The following is a 16094-nucleotide window of genomic DNA, read 5'->3' as shown; positions in this document are numbered from 1 at the left end:
GTATGGAGCCAGAAAACACCCACAATAGCAAAAGCAATCCTGGGCAACAAGAGCAAAGCAGGAGTGTCACACTCCCAGATTTTAGGTTATATTACAAAGCTATAGTGATAAAATCAGCATGGTACTGGCATGAAACAGACTCAAGGTTCAGTGGAACAGACTAGAGGATGCAGAAATAACTCCAGGCACATTTAGCTATCTGATCTTTGACAAGGAAGTACAAAAGGCCAAGAAATACATGAAAAATGTTAAACATTTCTGGCCGTTAGAGAAATGCAAATTAAAACAACATTGAGATTCCATCATCAAGAAATGAGATAAAACAAATGCTAGTAAGGCTCTGAGGAAAAAGCATCCTTCATTGTTGGTGGGAGTGTAAACTAATAAACCACTATGAAAATCAATGTGGAGATTCCTCAAAAAACTAAAAAATATAAATTCCATTAAACCGAGCTCCTCACTTTCTAGGTACCTTTGTGAAAGAGTTCAAGCTGTTATCTTACAGTGATACAGGCATGCCCACATTTATAGTAGCACAATAGCTAAATTTTGACAGTGGCCAATATGTCTATAATAGATGCATGGATTCAAATACGGAATATTTATACACAATGGAGCACTCTACAGAAGAATAAATTAAAGTCACTTGTAGGAAAATGGATGCACCTTGAGACCATAATGTTAAGTGAAATAAATCAGACACAAACTTAAATATCATGTGGTTTCTCTTATATGAGAAATATCAAGTATAAAGAGTAAAATAAAAAGTAATTGGAAATAGGAAGATGGGACTTCTGCAAAAAGGAAGACGATGAAGAGATGGAAAAGAGAGAGGGGAGGGGGAAAGGAGTTAAAAACAATTAAGATGCGTTATATCCATCCAATAACGCCTCACAATGAATGTAATCATTATATAGTGCCAGCACGTGCCAATAAAAAGAGGAATAAAACAACAAAGATAATAAAAAAAAATTCCTGGATCTTTAGAAACATGTTTGTATTTGTTGGCCAATTCTTTGCAATCCTGTAAGAATGTGAGACCCAAGTGGCAGGGACTTTTTCTTTTCTGTAATACCTAGTGGGCTCTCAATAAATGTTTAAATGAATCAACGAATGTTGTTGGAAGCAGAAGTGGAGGTGGAGTTCACAAGGAGATTGAGTAAAAGTGTGCCCTGAAGGGCCCTTGAGAGCAGAAAAAGCATCCCCGGAGAAGGGCTGGGAGGGGCTCAGTCACAGAGGTGGGGAGCCCATGACGTCAGCATAGCATGACTGAGCACTGCTGTAAGGAGGGAGTGGCAGGAGAGGGGGCTGGGACTAGGGGAGGTCACACCCAGCCACCCCAAGGGAAACTGCTGGAGGCTAGTTTGGGCCTGCAGAGGATGGATTGGAAGCAGAGAGATCCATCCTCAGGGAGTATTACAGAGCCCTATGCAGCAGTCCTTGATGGCATGCACCCAGGCAGTCCCCGTGGAGACAGGAGATTCTAAAGTGTGGGATAGACAGTAGGCAGGATGTCAGACCTAGTACCCTTTGACTCCCAGAGAATGGAAATTAAAACCAGGCCATGGGGTATGAGAAGGCAGGCGAAGCTTTCACGGGGAAGAAGCAGAGAATGGAGAGGAGGAGCTGGAGGGGCTGCATGCATAGCACTGGTGGAGAGGATTGGGCTGGATGAAAGGGACCGGCTTTTATGAGGTTTCTTGGGTGGACCAGAGTCTGCTTGGCCATGATCTCCATTCTGTTTCTACAACATGGCACCAGGGAATTACTTAGGACTTGAAGGAGGCAGTGTGGTCCCCATGAAATAACTGCTTCTGCTTGGGATGGAAGTAGCCTCGGCTTTTCAGAGACTGTGCTGGCAAGGTGGCTGCAGGTTTAGAGAAATGACCAGAGTTCCAGGCACCATTCCAAGGTCTGGAATAGGACATTGTTAAAGCTAGCCCTTGAATGTCCCTGCAGACCATGAGAATACTGTAGTTACTCTTGGTGTCCTCAGCCTTGAAGATAGATGAGATAGGTTAGGTAAACTTAGGGCTGACAAACCTTGTGTGATTAGCTTTTTGGCAGACACTTCGTAAGTGATTACCATGATTATATGCAGAGCTGAGCAGGGATCTGACTCAAAAATTAAAATAATGAAGGAGACTGATACAAAATGAAGAAAGAGATGCCAAGCTTTTTCCTGGTGCTAGTTACTCACTGGAGGTCTGCGGGTCAAGTGAAAAGTTACTGCTTTTTAGCAAAAGCAGCCTTTTTGTCCTAATTGCCTCAGAAGAAAACACGCATCATGCTTTTGATGACTAACAGGTTAAGAGCCCAGGAGTTAGTCTGTCCTCTGTCCCTCCATAATGATCCCAATAGTTTTGACCTCTTGTCTAGTTTATTCTTGGAGATACTACAGTGAAGGCATCTTGACTTTAAGGATACACCTAGTTTTTGAGGTCAGAAAGGCTGTTGGGAAGAGTGAGGGGCAGGAAAGAACACCCACCATACTTTTAGTGGATAGAAGGCTCTAAGTTGAGGCCCCAGGGGGTGCAGCTGCCCCGTTTCCCCATGGTGGTCTCTTCCTGTCTCAGGAAGTGCATTCAGGAATACATCAACCAATGTTCCTTTATACTAGGGCAGTATGTGGTAATGGCAGGAGGCCTTGGACTCGGACAAATAGAATTCTGCCTCCTCTTTTATGGGTTGTGCAACCTTGAGGTCACTTAGTTATCCTCATTGTAAGTACTGATAATGTCACACACTCTTCTCTTGCCAGTTTAAGGACTAAATTAAATTAGCTGGCTACAACAGTGCCCACCTATTCGGTGCCTGGCACAAAATGGGAGCCAAATAAATGTTAACTCTCTCACTCTGCCTTTCTCTTATTCTCCAGTTCAACTCCTACAGGAATTAGAAAGCAGAAAAGGTACAACTGAGCAGAAGAAGTGCAGTTCTGAGGTTTTGACCTAAAGGAGTTGGAGTGCAGCTGGGCTATTTAGAAGTTGCATGGAGCTGAGGATGCTGTGGTAGCCGGGGGCTTCCATTTGTTGATCCTAACCCAAGGAGGGAAGTAAGAGGGAAACTCATAGCACATAGACTATTAGAGCTGAAAAAATAAAAATGATCACGCCCTTAATTCCAACACTTGGGAGGCAGAGGCACAAGGATCGATGCAAGTTTGAGGCCAGCAGAGGTTACAAAGTGAGTTCAAAGCCAGACTGAACTGCATAGCAAGACATTGTCTCAAAAAATAAAATAATAAATAATTTTGTTTTAATTATACTATAATTTCAATGACATTTTATTAAGAAAATATATTTTTGAATAGATGCAAAATAAAATCTGTCAAACCATCACCCAGTTTTAACAATTTGCATAATTTTATCATTCTTATGCCATCTCTTTACTCCATGATTTTTGGCAATGTCAATCATTTTATCTTATAGTATATTCTTTGAGAAGTCTTTGTTTGTTTATTTGTTTTTTGAGACAGAATCTCACTGTATAGTTCAGGCGCTGAACTCACTGAGTAGCCCAAGCCCTGGCCTTATGGCAATCCTCCTGTCCTAGTCTACCAAGTGCCGGGACTAGGTGTGTGCCACCACACGTAGCTGAGAAAACACAACTATTTTAAAAACATAATTAGTTTAAGAAACACAACTATTATCACATCTAACAAATCTAACAATTCTTTAATATTATATAATTCCCAGTCTGTGCTCAGTTTCCCTGAGTTGTATTAAAATTGTCTTTCTATTGCTTGTTTGACCCAGGATGCAAATAAGACTCATACATTGCAGGTGGTACTCTATCTATGACAGTTGTCCTCATTTTTAAAAATGGCATTTATTTGTTGAAGAAACCAGTTCATTTTTTCATATAAATGTTTTCTATGATCTGGATTTGTTGATTGCAATCTCATGGTGTCATTTTCTGTGTTCCTCTGTCCCTTGTATTTCCTTTAAAGTAGTAGTTTTCCCCGGTGTCATTCAGAGCTGTGCCCTGGCTGGCCACGTGGGTCCCAGAGGAGCTGAGTCCTGTCCAGCCCAGCTCAAGGCCCTGGTGCCATACTTCAGGAGTGTTCTCTAGCCAGCCGCATGGGTTGTGAAAGATCCAAGCTCTGCCAAGTGTAGTGTCCCAGCACAATCCACTGGGGGCATACCTGGCCAGCTGCACTGGTCCCAGAAGTATTGAGTCCCTCCCATCCCAGCTCAGAGCTCTGGGGTCCATCAGGAGAGCACCCCAGATAGGCACATAGTTCCCTGAGGTTCCAACCTCTGCTTAGCCCAGTGCAAGGCCTCAGTGCCATATTTCATTGGTGCACCCCACCTAGTGGCACAGGTCTTAGAGGATCCAAGTTCTACTCAGCCCAGTACAAGGCTCTGGTGTCATACTTTGGGGGTGCACCCTGACCAGTCCTGCTGGTCTCTGAGGAGCTGAGTCCTGCCTAGCCCAGCACAACACCCCAGTGCCATCCATTGGAGCAAACCTCATAGGACTTGGAGGAGCCAAGCCCTGCCTAGCACAGCCCTCAGGTACCATCCACAGAGCACCCCAGGGAGAGGAGCAGTCCAGAAGAGACTTATTCAGAGACCCTCTGCTATCTGGGAGGAGTCTCAGTGAGCTGAGGGTTGGGAGAAACCCCACCAGTCATTTTTCTGTCACCCTGGGAACCTCAATTCAGAGGAACCCAGGTGCATGGCCCACCCCTTTACAGTGTGGGACAGTCAGTGTAAGAAGCACCTTGGACTTAACCAGCTTGTCTGGGGGAACCTAGGAAAATGACAAAACAAAAGAGCAAAATGCAGTCTCAGACATCCAGCCCACTAAGAACAAGCCCAAGAGACACTGACATGGAAGATCCTAGAAATTCTACAACTGAAATTTATGAAATGATAGCAACTGAAGTAAAAACAAAAACAAAAACAAAAACAAAAAAACCCCAACTCCATGTGACTATGGAAGAAATTATATCAGAAATAATCTCTCAATTAAAAAAAGAAATGGCAAACATAATGAAAGAAATGTTGAGCATATCTTAAAAAGACATAGATTTTAAAAAAATATATGGAATATAAGAAAATGATGGAAACCTTGAATGAAAAATATAGGAAAGAATTAGAATACGGACTCAGTAGGTGTGTACAGAGTGTTCCACCCACCAACATCAGAATACACATTCTATCAGCTACACATGGGTCATTCTCTAAAATAGACCATCTATTAGGCCACAGAACATGCAAAGGAATTGAAATTATCCAGTGCATATTATCTGACCATAGTGCAATAAAACTGGAAATTAATGACAAAAGAAGCCACAAAAACTCCATAAACACATGGAAATTGAATAACACTCTTCTAAACAACCAATGAGTCACAGAAGAAATTAAAGAAGAAATTATACAATGTCTGCAATTGAGTAAAAATGCAAATACAACTTACTAGAACCTGTGGGACACGATGAAAGCAGTCCTCAGAGGAAACTTATAGCAGTGAATTCTCACATCAGGAAAATGAAAAGAACACAGATAACCTAATGCTGCACCTCAAACTTCTAGAAAAAGAAGATAAAATCAGGCCCAAAGCTCACAGAATGGAGGAAATTATAAAATTAGAGCAGAAATTAATGCAATTGAGACCAAGAAAACAGTATGAAGAATTAATGAATCGAAGAGTTGGTTCTTTGTAAGAATAAATAAAATTGGTAAACCCTTGTCTAACCTTATCAAGAAAGGGAAAGGAAAAACTCAAATCCATGCAATAAGAAATGAAAAGGGTGAAATCACTACAGATCCTGTGGAAATTCAGAAGATCATTAATACCAATTTTGAAAATCTATACTCTCATAGGATGGAAACCACAGGAGAAATGGAGAGATTCCTGGAAACATATGAATTACCAAAATTGGATAAAAAAGATATAAAAATCCCGAATAACCCAGTATCAGTTAATGAAATTGAAAACATAACTAAAAACTTACAAACAACAACAACAAAAGCCCAGGTCCTGATGAATTTACACTGAATTCTACAAGAAATTTAGAAATCTAACACCAATACTCCTCAAACTCTTCAATGAAATTGAAAAGGAAGCAAGTCTCTTTAACTCATTCCTGGAGGCAAGTATTACCCTGATACCAAAACCAGAGAAAGATCCAACCAAAAAAGAGAACTATACAGGTCAATCTCCCTAAGGAACATAGATGCAAAAATCCTCAAGAAAATACTAGCAAACAGAATGCAGCAAATTATCAAGAGGATTGTACACCAAGTGGAATTCATCCCTGGAATCAGGAATGGTTCAACATATGCAAATCAATAAACATAATACACCACATCTACAGAGCAAAAGACAAAAATCACATGATCATCTCAATAGATGCAGAAAAAAGTTTGGATAAAATCCAACACTCATTTATGGTAAAAACCTTAGGTAAAATAAAACTAGATTTTCTTTACCTCAATATGATAAAAGGTATTTATGAGAAATTAACAGCCAACATCATATTAAACAGACAAAAACTGAAAGCTTTCACCGTAAAATCAGGAATGAGACAAGAATGTCCACTGTCAACACTCTTATTCAATATAGTTCTGGAAACATTAGCCAGGGCAATTAGATGAGAGAGAGAGAGGGAGAGAGAGAGAGAGAGAGAGAGAGACAGAGAGAGACAGAGAGAGAGAGACAGAGACAGAGACAGAGACAAAGACAGAGAATATAAGGATAGGAAAGGAAGAACTTAAATTATAAATTATTAGTATTTGCAGATGACTTGATACTCTACATAGAAAACCCCCAAAACTCCACCAACAGACCTCCAGACTTAGTAAGCAAATTCAGCAGTGCATCTGGGTACAAAATCAACACTCAAAAGTCAATAGCATTCCTGTAGACAACGAAGTCACTGAGAGAGAAATTAGGGAAACTACACCATTCACAACATCCAGAAAAAGTAAAGCAATATCAGAGGAGGTAAAAGATTTATACATTGAATGTTACAGTACTCTGAAGAAAGAAATCAAAGAGAAATTCAGAAAAAGGAGAGATATCCCTTGTTTATGGATAGGAAGAACCACCATAGTAAAAATGGTCATATTCCCAAAACTGTTACATGAATTTAATGCAATCCTGAACACAATACTATTAGCGTGTTTCACAGATCTAGAGAAATCATTTCTAAAATTAATCTGGAAACAGAAGAGACCTAGAATAGCAAAGGCAATTCTGAGCAACAAACACAAGGCAGGAGGCATCACAATCCCTGACCTGAAATTATACTACAAATCTGCTATAATAAAATCAGCATAGTACTGGCAAATAAACAGACCTGAGGATCAGTGGGACAGAATGGAAAATACAGACACAACTACAAACACAGTCACTCACCTTTTCTTGAAAAAGGGGCCAAACAAGTTCACTAGAAGAAAGACAGCCTCTTTAATAAGTGGTGCTGGAAAAATTGGCTTTCTACATGCCAAAGACTGAAACAAGTCCCATATCTGTCACTATGCACTAAACTAAAGTCAAAATGAATGAAAGATCTAAATATTAAGACAGAAATACTAAATCTACTGGAAGAAAAGTAGGTAGGTATCTTGAGGACATACAGGTAGGCAGAGAGTTCATAAATAAAAACTAAAATGCTTGGGAAATACTTCAAAGAATCAACAACTGGGATCTTGTCTTATTAAAAAGTTTTTTCACATCAAAAGAAATCACCAACATAGTGAAAAGAAAACCCACGGATTGGGCAAAGATTTTTGCCAACTGTCACTCTGACAAAGGATTTCTATCTAGAACATATATAGAATTGAAAAAAAAGTCAGGTGCCCGAATTCAAAGATCCAATCCAAAAATGGGCATCTGAGATGAATCACAATTCTCAGATGAAGAAATATAAATGGCAAACAAATATATGAAAAAATTTTCAACATCACTGGTCATTTGAGAAACGCAAATTAAAACAACACTGGGATACCATCTCACTCCAAAAAGAATGGCTAACATTAAGAAATCAACAAATAACAAATCCTGGTGGAGTTGTGGGGGAAAATGAACACTTCTACATTGTTGGTGGGAGTGGAGACTGGTAAAACTACCGTGGAAATTAGTGTGGAGATTCCTCAAAAAACTGAGATTAGTGTTCCATTTGACCCAGCTAGCCCCCTTATGGGTATTTTCCCAGAATAATTCAAAACATCACACCACCGCAATGTATGTGCACCCGTGTTTATAGCTGCACAATTTGTAATAGCCAGAACTTGGAAACAACCCAAATGCCCATCAACTGAGGAGTGGATAAAAAGATGTGGTATTTTTATACAAAAATAAGCTGGTATTTCTCAGCTATAAAGAAGGATATACTCAAGGCTTTTATAGGTAAATGGATGCAACTAGAGACCACACTCATAAGTGAAATAAATCAGACTCACATGTGTAAACACCATATTTTCTCACTAGTGTAAGAAACAAAGTAAATTCTTAATTAAAGTTACAATAGATATAGTGAAAGGGAAAGAAACTGCTCAAAAGGAAACCATATTGTTTGGTCAATTTTGCATGCCTATATTTGAGCAACTATTTTGAAGATAACCATATGTAATAGAATATCCCTGGTTAAATTCCTATCATTGATTTTGAAATCCTATGTCACTATTTTATAGTAGTTGTTGTCATCATTTGGCTTTTGTTGGGTTTTTTGTTTGTCTGTTTGCTTGCTTGATTGCATTCTAATTTTTTCAGTGCTTTTTTTCTCTACAAATAAAATGAAGCGGGAGTTTTACCTATAAGCTTATGAGTTTCAGATTCCATCTTCTTGGCAGGAATGTTTCATAGGTTGTGCTATGTACTTTCATATACAGTTCATCAGGAACTGTATCTCGTTCAGTGATACTAAGGTTTATCAGTGACTCCAGTTATTACCAGCTTGCTCTAGTACAAAACCCTCCATAACTTTTTACCTAGTAGCAACTTTGATGTTTACCTCAATATATTATTTCATTAGAAATTATGAAACTAATGATTTTATAATTCTTTCATTTCCTTAGCATTTATTAGCAAAAACCTGTTCCTTAGTGGGGTAACAGTTTTTGAGGAAAAGTAGGATAAAGGCTTGATTCCTTTTTAATTTGTCAGTTTTGATTAATTTATCAATTTTTCCATTAAGTTTTTGAGGGAAATATTAAGAACTCGTGGATTCTGTATATTTGCAATGTTTCAATCCATTACAGTCATTTTTTTTGGCTGGTAGGAACTCCTTTAAAGTTGGCCCCTGAACAGTACTTTATAATGTACAAGATACTTGACATGCATTAGTCATCTGAACCTCACAAATAACACTCAACCTGGGTATTATTACCCAGCTTTTCAGATGAGAAGTCTAGATCGTAGGGCTTGAACCAGGACTTAATGTCTATTGTTCTTTCCATTATATGTAACAGTGGTTGAGAGAATGAGAGTGAAAGGTGGGAGAATTATTTCCCTATTTGTCTTTCCTCTGGCTCTGAGATTAAATGGCAGATGCCTTTACCAGTGGGAATATGACATTAAGCAATACCCACTTAGAAGACATTACTTGTGGCAAACACTGTTGAGAATGATGTTATGCTGATAATACCGTAACTTGGTAAATAGACTCTCTCAACTTTGTTTGTGAAGCATTTCAATTTTGATTACTCTGTGTGGAGCTACTGCGCAGATGAGTGTCATTTTATGGTCTGCCCATGTCTGGGGAACTGGTATTACGGAGCTGCCTAGTGTTTTTAATTCGGAAGTTCTTCTAGAAGAAACCTCAGCCTCTTATATTCCAACCCTAGTTTTAATAGCATAAGCTATTTCCTTCTTATATAGCTTTGTGGGCATAGTAATAAAATAAATACCACAAAATCACTGATGAGATGAAAATTGAGCTCCCGCTTCTGTGCAGCCATGTAGGTAAAACAGTAATTGGCTCTGATAATAACTTTTGTTCTTACAAACCGAAGTCTAAATGAGAGTCACATTTGATATATCTGCTTGTAATTACTATCAAAAGGAAAGAAGACAAAGTTTAGATTGTTCAGTGACTCAAGATAAATAAATTGCTGTCTTTTCTTGACCAATTTAAGAAAAATTTTTTGAAATTAATTCTGATATTTATCATACTGTTGGTAAAAAATGATCATCTTCCAGAGCATGTTTTTCTGCTTAATGGAATGGTTAATTTTATTTTTGTTTTTAAAAATCTATAATTGTTTTTTCTTGGAAAAAACCTTATTACTGGATCTAATAATATGGCTGATGGTTATAAGTATTTTCCTATACATTCCTATAGATGATTTGTAAGACAAATTTAGGTTTTGGATGTTTTTGGTGGTGGTTTTCAGTAAAGTCATTTGATACATTAATATTATCTAAATATATATTCATTTAATAAGTTTTATGGGGAAATTAAATTATGCATGCTACATATTATTTTGGTGTATACAAACTTTGGTTCAAAAAGTAAATATTAGACTATTATTAATTTTAAGCAACCTTTCCTGTTGCTTTAGAAGTCAACAATAAAGAATTAAAAACAACCTATCATTTTGTCAGATTTCTATATACTGATTTATTTTTGGAAATATAAATATTTCTATTTATATACTGATTTACTTTTAGATTTTTAGATTTTTTTTTAGAATTATCTCTGTCCAGTGCCACAGAAATGCAAAACGGCCAGACAACAATAGTTTTAATACCAGGCTTAACAATGATTCTGTATTTGGTCATTTCATCCCTGTGCTAGTCTCATAACCACACAAAGTTGATGGAGCACAAGAAAACTTCCCTGGTCCACTGAGACAATGATCCCAGAATTAAGAAGTTCTAACAAAGGCTTAGACATGATAGATGAAACTATTACCATCAACTGTATCCAGAATATACATTTTTAAAACACCCTAATTACAGAAAACACAACCAGTCAATATAATACATATTAGCAAGTTCCTGATCCTTGGTAGAATGGAAATTATTCTGAAAGTTTAATTAAGAAGGAAAAAATTACATTCAGGTATTAATTTCAATAAAAGAGGCCCTAGGCTCCCATGCAGAAACCCTGGAGTAATGTCGTGACTGAGGGTTGGCCACAGAAGGGAAGCCATTTGTAATTAGGCCTACATTGCCTTTGTCATCACTTCCACCTGAAGCAGAGTGTGGCAGGATATGCCGTGTTTGCAACCTGTGTCTCTGCATGGGTTATGTCAAGCAGACAGCTGAGGGCAGTTATTCCCAGATGTGGTTACTAAAATGCTATTTAAAAAATACAAGAAAGGCTTGGAGCATGTGTTAAGAAGTAGCTTCTATTTAGATGGCATTACATTGCAAAGATATTTTTATAGCCCTTGCCTGCACTTTGACCTTAGGCCATTTATGAATGCTTATGGTTAAAGAAATAACTGAATGATGACCTAATCTACGTGGTTCCTACAATAGTTTTTACATTGCATCAGATATCTCAGAACTAAGATATTATGTAGTAGCTTAGTATATAGAAGTATATATAAGTAGTATATATTGCTATTATATATTTTAGTGCTGGGGATTGAACCCGGGGCCTCACACATTAGGCAAGTGCTCTACCACTAGGCTATATACCCTCAGCTCCAGAGCTGTGTTACTTAATTGAACTAAAATCAACTTTTAAGTTGTTTGTAGTACCTCCAGCCTTTTACAAAAATACTATAAGTCACAAAGGTGCATATTCTGAGATTTCATTCACATGGAATGTCAAGCATACATCAATAGAGATCGACTGTTTTGCTTTTTTAAAATTAGTTTAAATTAATTTAAATTTTTAAATTTTAAAAAAAAGAGACCCGAAGTGGATTAGTGGTTATCTGGGGCTAAGGAGAGGAAGAAAGAGGAAGGGACTGCTAATAGGTAGGAAGTCTTATTTGGGGGTAATGAGAATGCTCTGGAATTAGCTGCAATGCTTGCATAGCTTTGTGAATATTGTTGAATTGCATATTCTAAAGGGTGTTACTTTATGGAATGTGAGTTATATTAAAATAAAAAACTTACAAAAGACTTTAGAAATTGTTGGTGATACTGTATTCCTAGCCTCACATCAGAGACTACCACAGTTGGGGGAGAGTTTGAGTCTAATTGTCACATTTTACAAGTAAAGAAACTGACGTCCCGAGAGGTGAAGTGACTTACCAAGGATCCACTCAGCAGTCCAGAGTGGAGCTGGCACCCAGATCTTCTGGCCCCTGTTCAGTGCCCCTCCTGCCACCACTAGGCTGCCCAGTTGTGGCTTCTTTTCAAGCATCAACAGTAATGGATCTGTGTGAGGAAGATGCTTGTATTTTCTCCAGTTAAAGCACAAATTATCCTTACAGGCAGCAAAATCTCTGTGAAGGAGTAGATAAATCTATTGTGGTAAACTGATCAGGTCCAAACCGAGATCTACCTGTAGGTGTCCCTGGAGGAAGTGGCCCTACGAACAGATCGAGGGAGCCCTCTACCTGCGTATGTGTAGTATAGATTTCATTGACAAAATTCTCAACCTAGAGAGCTAAAAATAAATTGAGACCAGGTATTCTTGTCCTTTGTCCACCTCAGTTGACTTTGAGTATGATTTCAGAGAAGAAATAGTGTCTCGAGACATATTTGCATGAGCAGTTTGATACATAAAGGGAAATTGGCAGAAAGTTCCTTTTCTATGAATTAAAGGAACCAATTAACACCCTAAATAAAAGACCTAAATATATTTTCCAGTGATAATTACATTAAAATAATTGTTTTCAAAGAAATTAGTATTCCTGTGAGAGTATAAGATGTTAGCATTTTTGTTCAGCTGGCATGAAAGTTTCATTGTTTCTTTGTTTCAGCAAAAGATAGAGTTGAATGTAAAAATCATGCAAGATCCTGAAAACACACAACACAGAGCTGCTGTAAATGCGAACTATGGAATCAGTTTGCCACACATTAATCAGAGAAAAGCACGTGTAAGTAACAAGTCATTTTAATGAACAATTAATTTTTTAAGAATTAGTGGTCATTTATTATTAGTAGAAGGGATAATGTGGATTTGAAGTGAAACTGGGATTCTTTTGTCCTATGAATTTTTTGGAGTTGAAGCCAAGTGGCTTTCATTCTGTCTGGAATTAGTAATGATTAAGAAAATGTAAAGCTATTTTTAGAAATCTGTTTGTAGTTCATTCTGACCTCTCTGTTTTATTTGATATTCCTAAACAGTGCCATAATCATAACAAGGGAAAGTAATTTCATGACAAAAAAGAATAGAGAAATTTTAATTGTTGTATGTCTTGGAAATAGCCTTATCACTAGAGAAATCAAAACAGCCAGGTGTCTACTTCAAATTGTGTATACTCCTAGAATGCAAGAATTTAAGAATATTCTACATCTGAAGTAGACAGGAACTAGTCTTTTATGTTAGCAAAATAATGAGAGGAAAATAATCAAATGTAGATTTGCACGAAGGAATCTGAGTCTATTATTTTTTTGCGATTGACTTGCTACTAAAGTGTCCCGAAACAAGGATTGTATTCATTCTGTGCTATGGGCTTTTCTTAGGAGAATTAAGAGTAATGCTGCATTTTAACACTGAAATTATTTAAGATTGTTTCTAATATTACAAACAATTACTGAGGTGGAATCTATACATTTTTTAAAATTTTTTTTTAACCTTCGTGATGCTCAAAAACTCTTAAATGTGTATTTTGGTGAAATTAAAACTGAAAACAAGATTAACTGTAGGATCAAATTGCAAAGCCATTTCTAACTGGCACAATAGTCTTGGAGATTAATCTTCCAAATTTCCTTTATAGACGTTTTCAACTGCCTACTTCATTCGTGTAACTTAGACATATATTTTCAGTCTCTTTATATGTGCTTTATGTTTTCCTAACAGGTTTGCTTTAAGAGCACTTTATCATAGAAATACTTTTATAGCCTAAGAAATAACCAGAATGTTAGATATTTTTATTCCTGCTGAAACTTTATTTAAAATGTCATTGTGAATAATGTGAAAGGGTTTTTATCTGCTTCCCATGAGCCCAAAAAGCCTTGAAATAAAAATATTATTTCTCTGGCTGCACAGACAGAAGCAGATTTCTCTTTTGTCACTGTTGGTTTTCCTCTTCCATCTAGAATTAATATTGGCTTAGCTGGCGGAGTGCTGAGGCTCTGTAGCCTAGGGCAACGGCAGCATTTCCTGCAAACTTTCTGTGTTGCGGTGTGTTGGGTTCTTAAACGCAGACCTCTAGTTGTGGAGAGGATTGAGCTTTGCTTTAAGAATCTGAAAGAAGATTCAGACTTAAATAGGGGATTCAAAATTATACCCACAATTTGGCCAGTATCTTTGTAACTTACTGTATTTTTTTCATTTCTGAGCAGAATGTGTGTCATGCCTGTCGTTTCCATGTACAAACAGGATTTGGGGAAGCACTTGGCCCCGTGTGAATATTGATCATGTATAATTCATTTTCCTTATCAAGGATCCCTTTGTTTCATAAAATTTAACTCCATAAAAACCTATACCAGAGCATTTTAAAATTGGATGTACATTATGTGTATTTTGCTTGAACTATTGGCACTTTGATCAGAAAGGTTTGTTGACTCTCATTTTATATTGATAGAAATATATGATGGCACTACCTGGAAAAACAGCATTCCTAGTTTGAGATTATAAAGCAGAATTATTGTTCAGAAAGTCCTTTGATAGAAGTATTAGGGCATTTGGTTTTAAACAATCATGTAAAGCATTTGAGGGCAAACATAGCCATGGCTTACCACTTACAAAAATGTTCTTTAAAAGCGCTTATCTATTCTGCAGCAATGTGTCTAGCATCTCGAGGTATAGCTGATTAGAAAAGCAGCACCAGGGCAACTCGCCTTTCAGAACTACTGTCTTATCTGATTTTTTTTTTTTTTTTTTTTTGTCTTTTTTCGGTACCAGGGATCGAACTCACGACTGCCTGCTTGCAAGGCAGGTGCTTATGCCGCTGAGCTAAATCCCCAGCCCCCAGAACTACTGTCAACACTCAGAGGGGCTGATTGTGTGGCAACGGGGGGTCATGTGTTTCTTTACTTCTTATGACACTTAAACAGCTTGTCAAAAGCCTACTAATGATCTCAGGCAATTTTGGACAAAGCAAGTTTGAATAGGTGGCCAGTTTACGTTATTAGTTCCTAGGAGCTGGGAGTGTTATTTTCATCTGATGAAGAGGTGCTTTCCTCCTGATAATGAGGAGCTACTGGAAGATTTCAGGGTTTTGAAAATGCATATTCTTCTACTGCCCTGCACAGACAGGCGGATGTCACAAACTGCCTTCAGAGTTTTATGTTCTATGTCTCTATTATGCAAAATAATTTCAAAAAAAATTAAAACACTAAAAGCAAAGCTCACCAATGATTTTTTCCAAATCTGCCAAATAAAAACCAAACATCCCCCTAACATGTTGTTGAGTTGGTTCTTATTTGTATGAGGAGCTAGGAAGAAATCCCTGGTACTGTTTGTATTTATGCACTGGCATCTAGTTCTAGTTAGACTTTATAATGCAACCCACTAAAAAATGTACAGAAAATTTGACTTTGATTTATTTCTTTTTAAATAAAAAGGGTTTCTTAAAAGGCTTGAAACATGTATCTGTTAACATGAATTTTAAAAGAACGATTATGAATGTAACAAAATAGCCAAACAAAACATTGCTTTGAATTGCTGCACAAATAACTCTGATTATAACTGTTATGACCTAGAAAAGAATCATAAAAACATTTTTCTTTTTGGCAAGATATGAGTTGCTGTAGAATTATACCAGTTCTTTGGTCCCACTTTCTAAATAAATAAATATATAATGCAATGTAAACTTAGAATCTTTTATTTATTCATGAGGTGGAATTTAATACTATTATGATTTCTACATTTTATGAGTCATACGTTATGCAGTGTTTTTCACTAACTTAGTTGGGTAGCAACCACACTTCACAAATCATAATTTCATTCTTTACTGTTCCACTTGGGGTGTGCATAGTAATCTCCCTCTCATGGAAAGCACATTCATTTCTGAGATGATAAAGTAATGGAAGCGAGGCAATTGTGTTAATGTCAAATGATTAGA

At 37.3% G+C, this 16094-nt stretch overlaps 1 protein-coding gene across 5 annotated transcripts in view; it reads left to right on the top strand.

Annotated features, from left to right (window-relative positions):
* Positions 1 to 16094, top strand: part of Iqch (IQ motif containing H) — a 216733-nt gene that overhangs the window by 30489 nt on the left and 170150 nt on the right. For 4 of the 5 annotated variants that reach the window (XM_063257797.1, XM_023561668.2, XM_063257798.1 and 1 more), the window contains one exon: positions 12843 to 12959. In XM_063257797.1, the coding sequence (XP_063113867.1) occupies positions 12843 to 12959 (117 nt within the window). Of the gene's footprint in view, positions 1 to 12842; positions 12960 to 14932; positions 15908 to 16094 lie in introns of those variants that run through there. The other variant, XM_063257800.1, reaches the window with a different exon arrangement.

This window comes from Cavia porcellus, unplaced genomic scaffold (assembly GCF_034190915.1).
Source record: "Cavia porcellus strain 051 isolate PalLab524CR breed Dunkin Hartley unplaced genomic scaffold, mCavPor4.1 scaffold_10, whole genome shotgun sequence".
NCBI classification, from domain to species: Eukaryota; Metazoa; Chordata; class Mammalia; order Rodentia; family Caviidae; genus Cavia; species Cavia porcellus.
This window is presented reverse-complemented; position numbering and strand designations above follow the sequence as displayed.